A 16,239-nucleotide genomic window follows, 5' to 3' on the forward strand; every position below is an offset into this window, starting at 1 on the left:
ATCACGTGACTCGCCTTAATCGATTTTTCGTGTTAAAATTCCGAAAAAAATTTTTTTAGGCCAATGCCCTTACCATCTCTCACTTAGCGAAACTCACACACACGTTAAAGAGAATTACGATTCTCTCTATAGACATTAATTCCAATATGGACAAAGGAACGTTACTTAAAGCCCTTGGCGGCACATTGGATGCCAATCCGCAGGTTAGAAAACAAAGTGAGGCGGAATTGCACACCTTTGAACAACAGCCGGGGTTCACCGCCTACTTGCTTGATTTGATCGTGGAAGCCGACATTCCGCTAGGCATCAAGATCTCTGCTGCTATTTTCTTCAAAAACCGTGTGGTTAACTACTGGTTGCAGCCGGAAAACAAAGCACCTTCCCCCATTTGCATTCGTGACAATGAAAAGGGGGATATCAAGGAGAAGTTGATTACTACCTTGTTCAAGAGCTACAAAAACACACAAATTAGAATACAGTTAGCCACGGCGTTGAATTCAATCTTGAGTTCCGAGAAGTGGGAGGAGTTGACTTTGATAATCAAGGACTTGTTGAAGGATGTCCACGATGTCGACCGTGTGTACACCGCCTTGATTTGTGTGTACGAGTACACCAAGAATTATAGATGGGCCGGTTTGGAAACCGGTTCAAACCCGGTATTGGAGGAAATCACCAACGAGATATTCCCCTTGCTCGAATCGTTGACTAATAAGTTACTCCAAAGCGATGACAGAATCGCCGATGAAATGCTTTATCTTATCATCAAGACATTCAAGTTTACTACATATTCCGCCATGCCCACTTACTTCCAAGACATGAATAAGTTGGGACAATGGTGTCAGATCCACATTGTGATCATCAATAAGCCATTACCGCAGGAAATATTGGATGAAGACGCCGACCAAAGAACCTTGCATCCAAGAATCAAGACCATCAAGTGGTGCTTTGGAAACTTCCACAGATTATTGAGCAGACACGGAGGTGGTGTAATCACCAAGGAAAAGAAGACCAGTCAGTTTGCCCAAAATTTCTTGTCGAATTTCGTGCCCGAAATATTATCAGTTTATTGGAAAGTTATCGAGAACTGGTCAACTAAAACCGTGTGGTTGAGCGAAGCCTCCTTGTTTCATTTGATTTCATTCTTGGAACAATTGATAGAAACTCCTGCCTGGGATTTAATCAGTGATAAATTGGATGCCATTATAAGACATGTCCTCATGCCTACTCTTTCTGCCAATGAGGAAACCATAGAGTTATACGAAGACGAACCGGAAGAATACATTAGACGATTCTTTGACATCAATAGAGAAAGCAACACTGCCGATGTTGCTTCGATCAACTTTATTTACAGAATTGCTTCCAAGAAGTTTAGACTGACGATTAACTTAGTTTTAAATATCATTAACGAAATATTGAGTTTGAGAGGTAACGACAGAAACAATTTGGAAATCGCCATGAAGACCGAAGGTGCATTCAGAATCTTATCTACCGTTTCATACAAATTAGATGTTAAGTTGTCGCCCATTTGCGGACAAGTTGACAAAGTCTTGCACACGTTTGTCTATCCGGAATTATTGCCAGAATCATCAGCCAAAACTCCATGGTTGACTGCTAGAGCTTGTGATACTTTGGCTATTTTCAATACTCACAAGTATACCGATATGGCCATCTTGCAAGACATTTTCCAAGGTGTTGTTTCATGTTTCTCTAACGACGACCAATTCCCAATTCAATTGACTGCTGCCGACGCCTTGTGTACTTTGGTCGAAGAAGATCTTGTTGCTGAACATGTCTCTAAGCAAGCACCACAATTAATGGGTAACTTGTTGGAAAAGTCCAAGAAGTTTGAAAGCGACATCTTGACTAATGTTATGGATACATTTGTGCAAAAGTTTGCCAAGGACTTGGAACCATATGCTGTGGAATTGGCTACTCAATTAGTGGACCAATTTATGAGATTAGCAGCCGAGATTTTGGAAAACACGGGTGGCGACATTGAAGATAAGGAGTATCAAGCTGCTAGTATTTTAAGTACATTGACTACCTTGATCATTGCCATGATTCATTCTCCTAAAGTTGGTGTTTCTCTTGAACCAGTACTTGAAAATATGATCAAAGTCGTGTTGGAAAATGCCATGGTGAATTTCTTGACAGAAACCATTGAAATCTTAGAATCATTGTTGTTTAGTTCTCATGATGTTTCACCAACCATGTGGCTGATTTTCCAAGTGGTGATTGAATCATTTGAAACTTATGCCTTTGAATATTTCAGTTTCTTCCAACCATTCTTTGAAGGAATTATAAATTATGGGTTCACCAAAGCCACCATGGACAGTCCATACGTGCAATCATTCTTGAATGTCTGTTTCAACATGCTCAAGTCTGACGATTTGGATCCATTGTTTGCCCATTCTGCATTTGAAGATATCGAATTGACCATCTTGGCTATGGGCCCAAGGTTTGTTCCTTTCTTACAAGCATTCTTGCCGGAGATCTTTGATATTTTCAGTAAACTTGAATCGGAAAACATGTTTGACGGATACATGTTGCATCATTTATCTATCCTTCGTGTGTTGTTTGCATCCATCTACATTGATCCAGTCACCACGGTGCAATTCCTCACCTCGAAGCAATTCCTCGCTAGTTTTTACAAATTATGGTTGAGACACAGTGATGATTTCCAAAGTGTCTACGGATGCAAATTGCAAATATTGGCCAGCTTGTCATTAGTCAATAGCCAAGCCATCACGATGATCCCTGAGGATTTGGTTGGCGAAACTGTCGATTTACTCTTGGGCAACATTGCCGCGTTGCCTAATGCCATCAAGGCCAAGAACTTGATCCTTGCGCAAGAATCAAGCAGCAAACAGCCACAATTGGGAGCTACTGGGGAAGACGACGAGGAAGACGACTATGAAGGGGTAGATTACGAAGACGATTTAGAAGCTGACGAAGCGGAATTGGAAGCCATGAAACAAACTCCGATCGATGAAGTCAATGTGTTCCAAGAGTTTACTTCTGCGTTCTTGTCTATGCAACAGCACGATTCACGCAAGCATCAAGTGTTGTTTGGCGGTATTGAAGATAGCAAGAAGGAGTTGATTGAGCATTTGATTAATATCACCAGGGAACATAACTAAAAGTATATAGGGTAAATAGCGGAAAACACGCTACCAATTTGCGTATACTGGCTAGGTTTGTAATTTTTTTTTTTTTTTTTGTTGGGACAACAGGAAAAGGTTTGATGGCGAATATCCAAAAGAGTTGTTACTACAGCAAACATCAGTCCTGGAGGCAATTGATCATACAAAGAGAGAGAAAGAAAGTAATTCACCATGTTTTCAGGATTCGGAAGTAACATCTTCGGTGGTGGGTCTTACGGCAATAACAAATTTGAAGAGTTCTTTAGATGTTATCCTATAGCAATGATGCCTGACTTGATTCGAAAAGATGACGCAAATTATGGAGGCAAAATCTTCTTACCCCCTTCTGCATTGAACAAATTGACCATGTTGCACATCAGATACCCCATGTTGTTCGAATTGCGCAACGAGTCCGCTGGAGTGACTACTCATAGTGGGGTGTTGGAGTTTGTGGCGGAAGAAGGAAGGTGCTACATTCCACAATGGATGATGGCTACATTGAAGTTGAACCCGGGTTCGCTTATCAAGATCTCCAATTGTGATTTGCAATTGGGGAAATTCGTCAAGATTGAGCCGCAATCGGTGGATTTCTTGGATATATCCGACCCCAGAGCCGTGTTGGAGAATGTCTTGAGAAAGTTCTCGACCTTGACGGTGAATGACATCATTGAAATCAATTATAATGACTCTATATACGGGATTAAGGTCCTAGAAGTAAAGCCCGACACCGATAGTCAGGGTATATGTGTGGTTGAAACAGATTTGGAAACCGACTTTGCGCCTCCAGTAGGATACGTGGAACCAGAATACAAGCCAAAGGCAGTCAATAAACCAAGCACACCTCTTGATCCTGCTAGTGTAAGCAGGGGTGCAGGTGCCGCCACTATGGCCAAATCTATCAATTATGCTAACATCGTGGCAGAAGCTTCCAATGGGTTTAAAACTGGAGGACAAAAGTTATCGGGCAAGGCTATAGAAGAACCCAAATCTTTGAATGTGGAAGATTTAGATCCTAATGCCCCGCCAGCCCCATTACACTTGCCTGACAATCAATTATTCTTTGGGTTCCCCGTGGTATTGCCCAAGGAAGAAGTTGTCAATAGCACACAGGAAGAACCCAACAAAGGGGGTGCCTTTTCGGGCGCTGGTCAATCATTGAGACAAAGCAAGAAACGCAAAGATAAATCAACCACATTCCCACCCTTGAAGAACCATTCAAGAAGTCCCCCGGAAATTATTGAAATTGATTAACCCCTTAACAGACTGTATAGATATGCCAATGTATACACTACTATCTATTTAAATAAATACAGCTCTTACTCGGTAGTAGATGGCAAAAACACATCATTACCTTGTTCTTCAGCTCTCTTTTGGTGATAAACAATATCGGTGGATTCCCACGGATAAGCAATCCAAGCATCGGGAACAGTTCTAGCGGCGAAATAGTTACCAGTCTTCATGATTTCATCCGGTAAATCTGCCTTTTTTGGTTTTTGCTTGTCATGTAATACAAAGATACCAAACTTGGTAGCATTTGGATCAGCACCTTTAGCCTTGGCTTGTTCAGCAACATCCTTCTTCAATTCCGAGACGGCATAGTGTAAAGTAGTTCTGGTATCGTCGACTTCATCTATAATCAACACGTTCTTGCCGACTAAATCGACCTTAGATTGATTGTAGTCAATCCATTGGGTTCTAACGACTTGATGGCCAATGACGTCAACACCACCGTCTTCGGCGGAGACTTCTTCATACAAGGACAAGATGATGGCCATGATTCTGACGTTTGGCTGTCCTGGTTCCTTCAAGAAAGAACGCAACATTCTGGCTGGGATGAACCCACCACCACCAATGGCGATGATTAAGTCTGGTTTGAATTGTTTTATCTTGTCAGCTTGTTCTTGACATAATTGATGGATGTTGTTGTACGAGATGTACATCTTATTGACTTCTTCGTCGGACATGTTGAATGTAGCAGTTATACAGGGGAGTTGACACTTGTAATGAAAGAAGAGATATCAAGGCTTTTGTTTTAAAATTAAAAAAAAAAAATTAATGGGAAGAGACATTTTTTTTTTAGTTACGGCATCAAATGGCGTGGGTCCGAATCAGGTTCGGTCAGACATTTTCGACAGAAATTAGCTATGTCTGGAATAGTTTACAATCCGGCGATAAAGACAGTAAAGTAGAGATAAGAAACAATAGAAGTACACGTGACGTAGAGTGCACCTTGCAAGTGACATACTTGGCTAAAACTTGGATATAACTAGTCAAAGTTAGGGGCATGGGGCATGCAGAGTTAGTTTCCTCGGACAGGAAGTCCCGGGAAATATTACACAAGAAGAAAACGTCATCGCTCAATCTGTTAAATCATGTCGGACCATTCTGAAATTCTGAAGGAAATCTCAGACCCAAAAACAAAAAAAAAAAAATGTTTGAAAGATCCGACATCTTGCGGCTGAACCTAATCAGGTGACACGGCGCATGTGACAGCAATCACATGGCCGAGATCACATGTCGCTCTACTTCCTAATTGGGCAATGAAAAAGAACAGAGTGTTAAGTTGGCCACCATAACTCAATTCCTAATGCGGTAATGGGCGCAGTCACGTGAACAGAACTTTCCAGTGACTTCCATATGAATAATTTACGTGGTATCCATCTTCTTTTTCAAACTACACCACTGTTTCCCACTCAATTGTGTACTTTTTCAATATCAGCCATCAACCCCCCGCCCATAGACTCCTCATTGGTTACTGTTTCTAGCTATGAAGTTTCTTTTACTCGCATATTTGGTGGCGTCCATATCTGCTGCTATCTTGGGATTGGACTATGGACAACAATTTTCCAAAGCTGCAATACTTGCTCCCAATATTTATTTTGAAATTGTCTTGACTGACGAAGGCAAAAGGAAAGATCTTTCCGGAATCTGTTTAAGGAATGCCACTCAGGGAATTGAACGTATATACGGATCCCAAATGGGATCTTTGGTCACCAGATTCCCTCAATCCTGCGCGTTAGACTTGAAGCAATTATTAGGAAAGAACATCAGCGATCCTACCGCACAACAATATATAAAGACCCATCCCGGAGTCAAATTAATTGGCGATTCCAAAAGAAACGGATCAATTAAATTCGATTTGGGTTTGGGCGAAAAGAATCAATTTTCAGTTGAAGAATTGTTGGCCATGACCTTGCAAGAATTTAAAAAACGAGCAATCAAACTCATTGAATCTACCCCAGGCCAAAACTCGCCTGTGATTGATGGCATTGTCGTGGCTATCCCTCCATTTGCATCGCAAGCTACTAGACAAGCATACCTTGATTCCTTGTACATTGCTAACATTCCCAACGTATTGGGATTAGTCGATGAAGGTACTTCGGTAGCTTTAGATTACGTCACCAAGAAACTTGCCAATGATGATACCCCTAAGGAGAAGAAATATCATTTGATTTATGACGTAGGTGCCGGGTACACTACCGCCACTGTGTTTTCGTTATCTAGAAATGACACTGCTTTACTTGTGGAAATGGAAAGTTTTGGATATGATCCATTATTTGGAGGTAGACTCTTGACTGAATCAGTGTATGACATCATCGTTGACAAATTATTGTCTCATTTCAACATCAGATCTTCCGACTTGACACCAAAGATTCAAGCTAGATTATTTGAAGTTGCCGAAAAGGCCAAGAATGTGTTGTCTGCCAACATGGAATACCAAACCATGATTGAGTCGATATACGATGACAAGGATTTCAAAGTTCATGTCACCAGAGAAGAATTTGAAGAAGCCAATGAAGTAAGAGCTGAGGAAATTAGCAAGCCTATCGAACAAGCCCTAGCAGCTACAAACTTAACCGTTGATAATATCCAAACTGTCGTGTTGAATGGTGGGTCAAGTAGAGTTCCATTTATTCAAAAGAGAATTGCTGAAATTATCGGTGAAGCCAAGATTTCTAAGTCGGTCAACACCGATGAAAGTTCAGTTTTGGGAACTACTTTCCGAGGATTGGATCTCAAGACTGAAGGAAAAGGTATCAAGGGTTACACTCTTGTGGAGAAGAATTATCACAATTATGAAGCCAAAGTGGATGATGGCGAACTTATCAGTGTTTTCCCAAGAGGTTCTAAACTCGGGCGTAGGAAAGTTAAGTTGGGTGAAGTTGGTAACTCATCTGTTGTAGAGCTTTTTGAAGATGGTAACTTAATCAAGACTTACAAGTTGAAGGATTTGGGCTCTTACAAGTTGAAGTGTACCGAAGACCAAACTAAGGAATTGGTTGCCAGATTTAACATTGATAATAATAAGATTGTTACCTTGGATACTGCTTCGTTGGTTTGTCGTGACCCTGCTTCCCAACACAAGGATTCTTTCTTTGATAAATTATTACATAAGAAGAAATCCACCACCGAGGAAGACGATGACGAAATTGAAATCAAGACGGGTAATGTCACAAATACAACTGCAACCAAACCAACAAAAGCCAGAAAGAGATCCCCACAACCTATCGTTGTCCCTGAACCTGAAATTGCCGGTGTTTCTTCAATTTCTCGTGTCTCGATGTTTGAATCATTAAAACGTATTGACTCCTTGAACAAACAAGACAAGGCTCGAGCTGAATTTGAAAATGCCAAGAATGAATTAGAAGGACAGTGTTATAATTTAAGATCATACATTGAGGATAAGGAAGAAGTGTTACTTAAGGAAATCACCGACTCCAAGATTTCCGAGTATAACGATTTCGTTGGAGAAGTGATCGAATGGTTAGATTTTGAAAGTGACGATTCAACCATTGATGATATCCTTGCCAAAGCCAAGGAAATTGCGGGCAAACACAGTGAAATTGTCGATTATGTTAGATTGGTAACTACCGATTTATCCAAATCTAGCCTTGAAAAATTATACGAAGACGGAAGTAAATTCGTCATGTCTATTCAATCCAACATGATGGAATTTGGTCAACAAATCAACGAGCTTCGTCAAAAGTATCAAGAAAAGGCGTTTGATTTTGATAAGGAAAACGATAGACTCAAAAACAAGTTCTTTAAGCTGCTGGATAGAATCATGAATTTCGACAAGGACATGGCCACCTATCGTGAAGTCATTACTGAATTTGGCAATGTGTTGAATTCAGACATTGCAAAGTATAGTAAAAATGTCTTGTTTGAATTGTATGATAAGTTGAGTAAAGGTGTGGAGCAAATGAAGGAAGATATCAAGTATCTTGAAGATATGAATAAGGAAAGATTGGAATATCTTGAAGACAGATTCACCAAACTTGTTGAAAGAGAAAAACAACGTCAATATAGAAGTTTATTAAAGGAATATTCGAAATCTGCTGAAGAGGAAGCAAAGACGAAGACTGAGTCTGGATCTAGTGCTTCAGAAGAATCCAGTTCCACCACTGAATCTTCACAAGAATCTGGAGAATCTTCAACTAGTTCGCAAGAATCTAGTGAAACGACATCCACTTCCCAACCAGATGTTGACCATGATGAATTGTAAGTAGAAATAATTAATTAGATATTTACTCAGTATAAAATAATAGGAAAAAAAAAAGAATTTAGATTTTCTGGCGCATCTTAAAAACAACTTTCTCTATTTACAATCAGCGAGCCCACTCATCAGACAACATTCAGTATGTCGTCGTCGAATACACCATACTCAAGAAGAAGAGATGACCATAGTTCAAGTACTAACAATAATCAATTGAGTGAATACCTGAGACGGTCAACCGATAGAAGAAGCAATCCTGGTGACATTAGGTCCAATAATCCATATTCGAGAAGAAGCCAAGATGAGTATAGAGATAGAGGCCGTGAACGAACTGTTGGTGATAGCAATGACACAAGGTATGATACAAACAGGCATGACACTCCTGTAAGGAATGATGGTTTTTCAAGACACGATGGTCCAAGGTATGACCCAAGACATCGAGATGCACCACGAGGCAGAGACCAAGGATATGAGCGCCGAGATTCTCCAAGAGGCACCAAGAGAGAAGGAGGTTATGAACAGCGAGAATCTTATCGACCTAAACAACCCAGATTCCAACGAGAATACCAAGAACGCGATGACAGGGATAGGTTTCAAAGACACACTCAACCCCGTAGTAATGATAGATATGAAAAGTACGAACCTAGAAGAGAGCCGGGTAAAGATCATTACCAACCTAAACAAACCGAACTAGCTCCTGAAGTTGAGCTTGAGAAAGTAAACTCCAGATTAAAGGAGCTAGAATCCGTCGCATCACTTTCTGAAATTAAAGTTATTGATTCTAGATGGGGTGTTAAACCCAAGGGATTTGAGCAGGTGTCGGCACAAAGGGCCAAACTTTCAGGACTATTCCCCCTTCCTGGATTCCCTCGTCCTGTTGATTTCACAAAATTAGAAGGTTTAATTAAAGATAGGTTGAGCTCGGGTGATGATATTTTAGTTGAACATTCGAAAATTGATCCTATTGATTCGAGAGATTCCAAAACTTTAATAATCAAAAATGACTTAACCCAGATTGACTATTTGAAAATCGTGGAATTTTTCAATGATTATTTGAAGGTTATTGACCTTGATCTGACAGGTGATAATAATATACACACAAAGAGAAAGACAAAAGATGACAAGGTGCTTATTATTGAGTTTAATAATAGTGAATGCGCTACAATTATCTATTCCTTGAATGAAATGGAGTTGTTATTTAATGCATATAAACAAGAATCCCTTGAACGGAAACCCGAAGGTGAAAAATTCAAACTTTTAATTTCAAGACCAAGGGAATATTTAGTTCAAAATGCCCCAGTACCTCAAAGTGAAAAAATAGAGGAAACAGTAAAAGACAGCCCTAGGAAAATGTCCTTAATTGTATCTCCTAATATTTCATCCGAGGAAATTCGCGAGGAATTGGAAAAGGTTCATCCGCTTAAAGCAATGCAGTTTTTAACTCAACGAGGAACAAATGATTCTCTTGGATTAGTATTTGTCGAGTTTTCCGTGGACGAAAAGGATTCCCTCGAAAAACAAGTACCTCAATTACAAACATACTTAAAGCAAGTCAGCCACATATCATTTGTTCAAAACGCATTCTTCTCCTGTATTATTCCAAATCAAACCGATATTCAAACTTGTCTGGTTGAGTATGATACATTAAAACCTTTAGTTCGTAATGAATTTGTTCAATCACATTCCAAGCTGAAAGTCATCCAATTATTGAATTGTGTAACATTACAAGAGCTAAATGACGACACCAGTTATAAATTCATTCAACAAGATATCAAGCAAGAAGCATCGAAGTTCGGTAATGTTGTGTCCATTAAAATACCGCGTCCAGAACACGGAGGTGATTTTTTTGTTGAAACGCGTCGTGGGTTAGGTAAGGTGTTCATCGAATTTGAAGACTATGATGTTGCATTAAAGGCAATCTTGGGGTTGGCTGGTAGACTGTATAATGACCGAACTGTGCTAGGATCATTCTATGATTACGAAGATTATAAACACGGTTTATTATAATTGCTTAAATTGCTTTAGTTCGTGTGGCACGTTTGGATCATATCCATGTCTTGAAATTAAGTCGTATAACTTTTTAGGTAATTCAGGAATAAAACTTAAACTTAATTTTATAATTTCATTTGGTTCTAGATTTGGAAAGTTTCGTAAAAGTTTCATGGGTTGCGATGAATTTAACAATGCAGTTCTATTGATAATTAGCTGTGCCACTATGAATAGAATGTTCATATGTGTTCCATAAGCAAATAAGAAATCCCAAAGTTTCAATACCGAGTTTAATGGCGGAGTGCAAGCACATAAAGTCAACACTGAAGGGAACGCATAGATTTCTGGTTTCAAAAATTTGGAATCGAGATAATCACTTAAAACAGGATCAATTATCTTAAGGACAATATCAATCAACGCTAATCCAGTATGAACGCCGTCTAAATTGGGTGTAATGTATAATGGAATATGAAACGTAATTAATTGATGTAGAATGGAAAATGCTTGTGGCTCACTTCTATGACATACGTATGCTATTGGTGCCAACAAAACATTCAATCCTTGAACGTACCCAACCTTATTCTCCATAGTAATAGCCAAACATGACAACACACGTACCAACGTATCTTCACTTACTTTCAGATGGAACTTTGTATCATTCATTAATGTGCGAAACGTGTCGTTTTTGATCTTGCCATATAGCTCAGGAGATAGTGTTTCTTCAGCATGTGCTAAAAGGTTAATATAGTTCTCCACAGGGTATAACTGTGCTCGCGAGAGTATTGACCATACGTAAGCTCGATAAGGACACTGGTCATATCCTGGTGGAACTGACAACCCTTCAATAAGTATCATGTAACGTAGCTGTGATAAACCATTTTCAAGAAAAGGTTGTGTGGATTCAATAAACTGTTCTATCGAATCCTTCTTCCTGGCTTTACCTGCTGGTATTTGCTGTATCTGTTGGTCCTGGCTAAGCATTAGGTTCTATGAGGCGTGGTTGTAAATATTATTTGAAAAAGGTAAACAGAAGTGAACTAAAAACAAAACAACAGTTGGTGCGTAAACTGTAAAGCAAGCAATTGCATGTTGAGGTCAATCAAAAGAATTACACTTTGAACAACCCACACACCAAAGCAAAAGAAAAAAAAATCAAAGGCAACAAAGCTGTTACTTTTAACCGTGTTACAAACTACTGCATTACTTAGAACCCCCCCTACTTATAGAAGCTAACCATGTTTGGATTAGGTAAATTACTTTATGTTGTTGTATTGACAATCAACGGGATTGCTGTATTGAGTGAAGAAAGATTTCTAAATAGAATTGGATGGGGATCAAGACGATATGACCAGCAAGCCAATATACAATTCAATCAGTTCAACACTGGCATAGCTGTGAACGACGAAGGTTCAATAAAGAATAAAATCATTAATTTGATAAATGCTACGAGAACATTGATGAGAATACCTTTAATTGTGTTAAATATTTTCATTATATTATATGAATTAATATTGGGGTAGTGGTAGTATACATCAGTTAATATACAAAAGAATACATCTATAAAACACACACACGAAGAAATAAAAGTATCCAGTGAAACGCCAGTAGAAAAGCCAATCATTACGTCATTAGGTTTTTTATTTATTCAGTCTTAACTTGACTGTTCAAACGGTCTCTTGATTTCTTAAATAATTCTTCTTGTTGTCTTAACAATTCTTCTTCTGATAATCCAGAGTTTTGAAACTTATTGTTCTTCTTTTCTTTACCTTTTAATAATTCTTTATGTTCACTGATAATCTTATTGATAATTTCGAGATAATTGTGGAAATCTAATTCCTCCAACGCTTTTACTACGTGTTCATGTGCGATGGTTTTCTTTGCTTCCTTTTCTGCAATATCATTCGATTGAGTTGACAATATCATTATGAATTCAATACTGCACTCAGTTATCGCTTCTCTTGCATCTTTTGAAATTGCGATATCTTTGGGCAATATTTCGCTTATAATTTTTTGGACTGTCGCCTTTGGTAGAGACAAGTCTTCCGATGATGAACCCGAATATTCCGACATTGTCTTTGTATATACTGCTGTGTATTGCTGTAGCTTGTGATGAGGTTGTTTACTACTGCGAAAAAAAACTAAAACAAGCAAAACTAAAAAAAAAAACTGAAGTTTTTGTCGCCTCTTTATATAATTTTTTTTTGTTTCAATTTTTTTTTACGGATGATGTAAACTGTAAAATTTACGTAAACGTTAATGTTTGGATGTTTATAGGACTATGTGGATTAGTCTTGTTCCCCAATAAACTTTGCAGTCACATCAACAAACGCCATGGGGTTCTCACTGGTAATCCAATGTCCACTATCAATTTCCACCACTTCATAATCTTCAAAATACTTGTCAAATTCAAACAAATAATCAGGAATCTTTATAAAGTCTGAGTTCCTCGCCTTCAATACAAGTACTGGCTTGACAAACTTATTATCCAGTAAGATATGGGGCCAGCCTCCTAAATTATTTATAATTCCATGTTTGTAGAAATTCATTACCGGTGGTCTAAATCCTTCTTTGTTAGGGTATATAGTCTTACGTCTTCTTTGGTCAGATGTTGTAATTAAGTTACTCATTAAAAACTCTCTGACCGTGTGGTTAGGCTCATAATGAGACAAAACCTCATCAATCTTTTTCTTTTCTATAATACGTTTCCCATCGACTTCTTTAAACCCGATTCTCTGGCTTTCAATAATACACATGGCTAATAAATCTCGTTGATATTGCTCACCCAAAGGCTGATAATGTGGAGTATTATCAATAACAACTAATTTCTCAACCAACTCAGGATACAACAAAGATACGATCATAGCAACTTTGGCTCCCATTGAATGACCTACCAAAATCACTTTCTCCCAGCCACGGTCATGTAAGAATTCTTGAACATCTTCTGCCATTGCCAGGTAAGTGTGTGGTAATACATGTGGAGCATCACCATGATTTCTAAGATCTAATGCATAGACTGGATGTTTGGTTCTTTCCAGGATCAATTGACCTACAGATCGATAATTGTTCTTCCAGCCGAATAACCCATGTATGAATAATACAGGAGTCTTGGTATAATCGGGTGGAGATGCAGCTGGTTTAAAATGTTTAAATGGTAAAGTTATATGTTCAACAAATGGTAAATCTGGAATTTCCTCTACTTTAATGAGTAATTGCCGTGGAGGAAATTGCGCTTCGATTGTGTTAGCAGCTGTGGTGTATAATCGAGTCCTGGTACATATAAATCGTGACAAATGCACAGAATTATAAAACCTTCTTGTGGCTATCATGTTGTTAAGCTTCGTACCCCAGTAATTACAAAGCAAGCTTTCAAATTTTGACAACCAAAAGAAAAAAGAAAAAGAGAGAGAAAAAAAAAGGGCATGATGTAAAACGGTTAGATTTGCGATTTACCCCACCGGAAACATTTGAAATAACCGAAAACCATAGAAAGCTACAGTATTAATATTATGCGTTCTAAAACTAGCTTATATGATGTTAGAAAATTACTCAGCAATTAAGTTTTGCCTTTTTTTTTTAAAAAAAAAAACATAAATAAAATGTGTATCTATATCGCTTCCTTTACAAGTAGCAAATAAACTACGAAAAGAAGCGCAGTCATCAAATATTATCAAGGGCTAACAATACCATCCTATAGTATAGACCCTTTTATGATTTTAGTAATCACCCTGATGCATTACCTCTATTTCACTACTTTCGTTTTAATAAAGAAATGAGCAGGTTGTACTGACAATAGAGTCTTTCTTAATTCCGTACCGTAATGTCTAGGAAATTTATTCGATATATATATTAAAATAAAAGAACAAATAGTAGATTTGTTTGGAGAAATATACCCTGTACAATATCTAATCTTTTAAAAAGGTTTCCCATAACTATAAAAGAATATTTCTTAGGAGAATATAAACAGGTGTGTATCCAAATCAGGTTAAGGTGGAATGTTGCAATACAACACAAGACCCTCGTTGATAAGAATTGTATTTAGGTTGGGATACTTAGTTTTACTAAATTGTTTCAGGATGCTTTGTTTAGTTGAAGAATTGCTTCGTTTTGTTGTTCTGAAAAATAAAGTGGAACTAAGCATCCCCGAGTATTGATTAGTGCCAGAAGTTGCCCACACCTCAGTAATCTCTGATTCTCGACCCTTCAACATAGTTGCAACCTGCAGTGAAGGAACTTCCTTATCAGTTGCATAACTGTGAAGTTTAATTCTGTGTAAAATATGTCCCTGAAACTGCTTCATAACCATTGTGAAAGACATTTTCCACAAAGTAATTTCAATATTTCTAAGTTTTGTCATGCGTGTGGATAACCAGTTCAAATCATCATATGGGGTACCTTGATTGAAAAATTGAAGTTCAAATGTGACAATTTCACTCATTACAAAGCATTCCTCCATTTGTCGGATCACAAACAGTGGGAACCTTAATGCTAAATGCTTAAGTTTCAAATTAGCTATGTTTCTCTGTTTCAATTGATTGAAAATGTTGAGTTCACGGTTATCTTCCATATAGAGAAATTTCAATGCTTTTAAATGGGGGATAAGAGCCAAAGAGTCTGATCCCACTCTCTGTGTCCCGATAAGGTATAATTTCTTGATTGAGAAATTATCCGGTATATCGGAAATGAATTGATATGCATTGGAAACTCTAAGCATGGAAATCTTGTCAAGTCTCATAAACTGTTTCCCAAACATTACTGGGCTATGCAGGATAACGTTGACCGTTATCCAGGGACATTTGTTGACCAAGTAATAATAACAATGATCTGAATAGTTATTTACCTTTGCAGTATAGAGTAAAATATTTTTAACCATACTTAACTCCGCCATTCCAAGAACTCTGGCAATCTTTTGGAATCCATTAATGACGGTATAGTTGATTAGATATTCCAGATATAACTTAGCTGCAACGTGACATTTGCCTTTGATATTAAGACCGGTGTCTTCTGGGAAGGCAACAAGTATTGAATTGAATAATTTCATTGTACCTAACTTATAAAGCTGTCTGTTAACCAATCTAATATTTGTAGCATCTATTTGGTTGACATGTCCAAATATTTCTAAAATTACTTCTTCTGGAAGACGAAGAATATCAGTTTTAATTGTATCATTGTCATTAATTGGCTCGTCGTCAATCTCGATTGGATTATTGAACGTTCCTTCTGCGAAACACTCAGTTTCAGTTTTTACAACAACGAGCTGATACTTTGAATTCTTATGAATATATTGTTCCATACTTGAACCTAGAGAATTACATTTTGGCCCTGTGTTGATATTTAAACCTTTAAAAAAGAACAAGAGATATCCATAGCGCACTGGATCAAGTTTATGAGTGGGTATATCACAAAGTGATTTGTTATCTTTAAGTTTAAAGGAATAAAGGGCACTTTCATTGTCACACTAAGTTTTAGGAAAGAATTGGCAATATGGATTAAGTTATGCTGAAAAATGAGTTTTTCTGTTTTGCAGCCAACCACTTTTGTTTTGAAGTGTACTATGTCATTGACTGAAACGGTATTTGAATGTGGATATATGTATCTTTTCTTGCGAATGTG

General features: G+C 38.0%; 10 protein-coding genes across 10 annotated transcripts; 5 read left to right on the plus strand and 5 right to left on the minus strand. All coding sequences in view use genetic code 12, as the record gives it.

Annotated features, from left to right (window-relative positions):
* Positions 1-146: 146 nt before the first annotated feature.
* On the plus strand, positions 147-3,140 carry SPAPADRAFT_136705 (uncharacterized protein; the record flags this gene model as incomplete). The annotated part of the gene is made up of 1 exon (XM_007374883.1): positions 147-3,140. One exon carries the CDS (start codon positions 147-149, stop codon positions 3,138-3,140), a length of 2,994 nt encoding a protein of 997 aa, XP_007374945.1.
* Positions 3,141-3,253: 113 nt separating this feature from the next.
* On the plus strand, positions 3,254-5,145 carry SPAPADRAFT_60790 (polyubiquitin-binding protein; the record flags this gene model as incomplete). The annotated part of the gene is made up of 1 exon (XM_007374884.1): positions 3,254-5,145. The coding sequence occupies one exon, from the start codon at positions 3,336-3,338 to the stop codon at positions 4,392-4,394; it is 1,059 nt and encodes a 352-aa protein (XP_007374946.1).
* On the minus strand, positions 4,460-5,107 carry HPT1 (hypoxanthine phosphoribosyltransferase; the record flags this gene model as incomplete). The annotated part of the gene is made up of 1 exon (XM_007374885.1): positions 4,460-5,107. The coding sequence occupies one exon, from the start codon at positions 5,105-5,107 to the stop codon at positions 4,460-4,462; it is 648 nt and encodes a 215-aa protein (XP_007374947.1).
* A 765-nt stretch (positions 5,146-5,910) lies between the features above and the next one.
* On the plus strand, positions 5,911-8,649 carry LHS1 (Hsp70 family chaperone; the record flags this gene model as incomplete). The annotated part of the gene is made up of 1 exon (XM_007374886.1): positions 5,911-8,649. The coding sequence occupies one exon, from the start codon at positions 5,911-5,913 to the stop codon at positions 8,647-8,649; it is 2,739 nt and encodes a 912-aa protein (XP_007374948.1).
* A 1,085-nt stretch (positions 8,650-9,734) lies between these two features.
* BUB2 (Bub2p) lies at positions 9,735-11,633 on the minus strand (the record flags this gene model as incomplete). The annotated part of the gene is made up of 1 exon (XM_007374887.1): positions 9,735-11,633. One exon carries the CDS (start codon positions 11,608-11,610, stop codon positions 10,642-10,644), a length of 969 nt encoding a protein of 322 aa, XP_007374949.1.
* On the plus strand, positions 9,759-11,627 carry SPAPADRAFT_60791 (uncharacterized protein; the record flags this gene model as incomplete). The annotated part of the gene is made up of 1 exon (XM_007374888.1): positions 9,759-11,627. The coding sequence occupies one exon, from the start codon at positions 9,826-9,828 to the stop codon at positions 10,645-10,647; it is 822 nt and encodes a 273-aa protein (XP_007374950.1).
* Positions 11,634-11,810: 177 nt separating the features above from the next.
* NCB2 (negative cofactor 2 transcription regulator complex subunit) lies at positions 11,811-12,756 on the minus strand (the record flags this gene model as incomplete). Its single annotated transcript, XM_007374889.1, has 1 exon — positions 11,811-12,756. One exon carries the CDS (start codon positions 12,697-12,699, stop codon positions 12,271-12,273), a length of 429 nt encoding a protein of 142 aa, XP_007374951.1.
* On the minus strand, positions 11,811-13,975 carry SPAPADRAFT_60793 (putative hydrolase; the record flags this gene model as incomplete). Its single annotated transcript, XM_007374890.1, has 1 exon — positions 11,811-13,975. A coding segment is annotated over one exon (700 nt), but the record flags the coding sequence as incomplete, so codon positions are not given.
* SPAPADRAFT_136027 (uncharacterized protein) lies at positions 11,865-12,149 on the plus strand (the record flags this gene model as incomplete). The annotated part of the gene is made up of 1 exon (XM_007374891.1): positions 11,865-12,149. The coding sequence occupies one exon, from the start codon at positions 11,865-11,867 to the stop codon at positions 12,147-12,149; it is 285 nt and encodes a 94-aa protein (XP_007374953.1).
* A 636-nt stretch (positions 13,976-14,611) lies between the features above and the next one.
* On the minus strand, positions 14,612-15,919 carry SPAPADRAFT_50318 (uncharacterized protein; the record flags this gene model as incomplete). Its single annotated transcript, XM_007374892.1, has 1 exon — positions 14,612-15,919. The coding sequence occupies one exon, from the start codon at positions 15,917-15,919 to the stop codon at positions 14,612-14,614; it is 1,308 nt and encodes a 435-aa protein (XP_007374954.1).
* Between the last annotated feature and the right edge of the window lie 320 nt (positions 15,920-16,239).

This window comes from Spathaspora passalidarum (genome assembly GCF_000223485.1).
Source record: "Spathaspora passalidarum NRRL Y-27907 unplaced genomic scaffold SPAPAscaffold_3, whole genome shotgun sequence".
NCBI lineage: Eukaryota > Fungi > Ascomycota > Pichiomycetes > Serinales > Debaryomycetaceae > Spathaspora > Spathaspora passalidarum.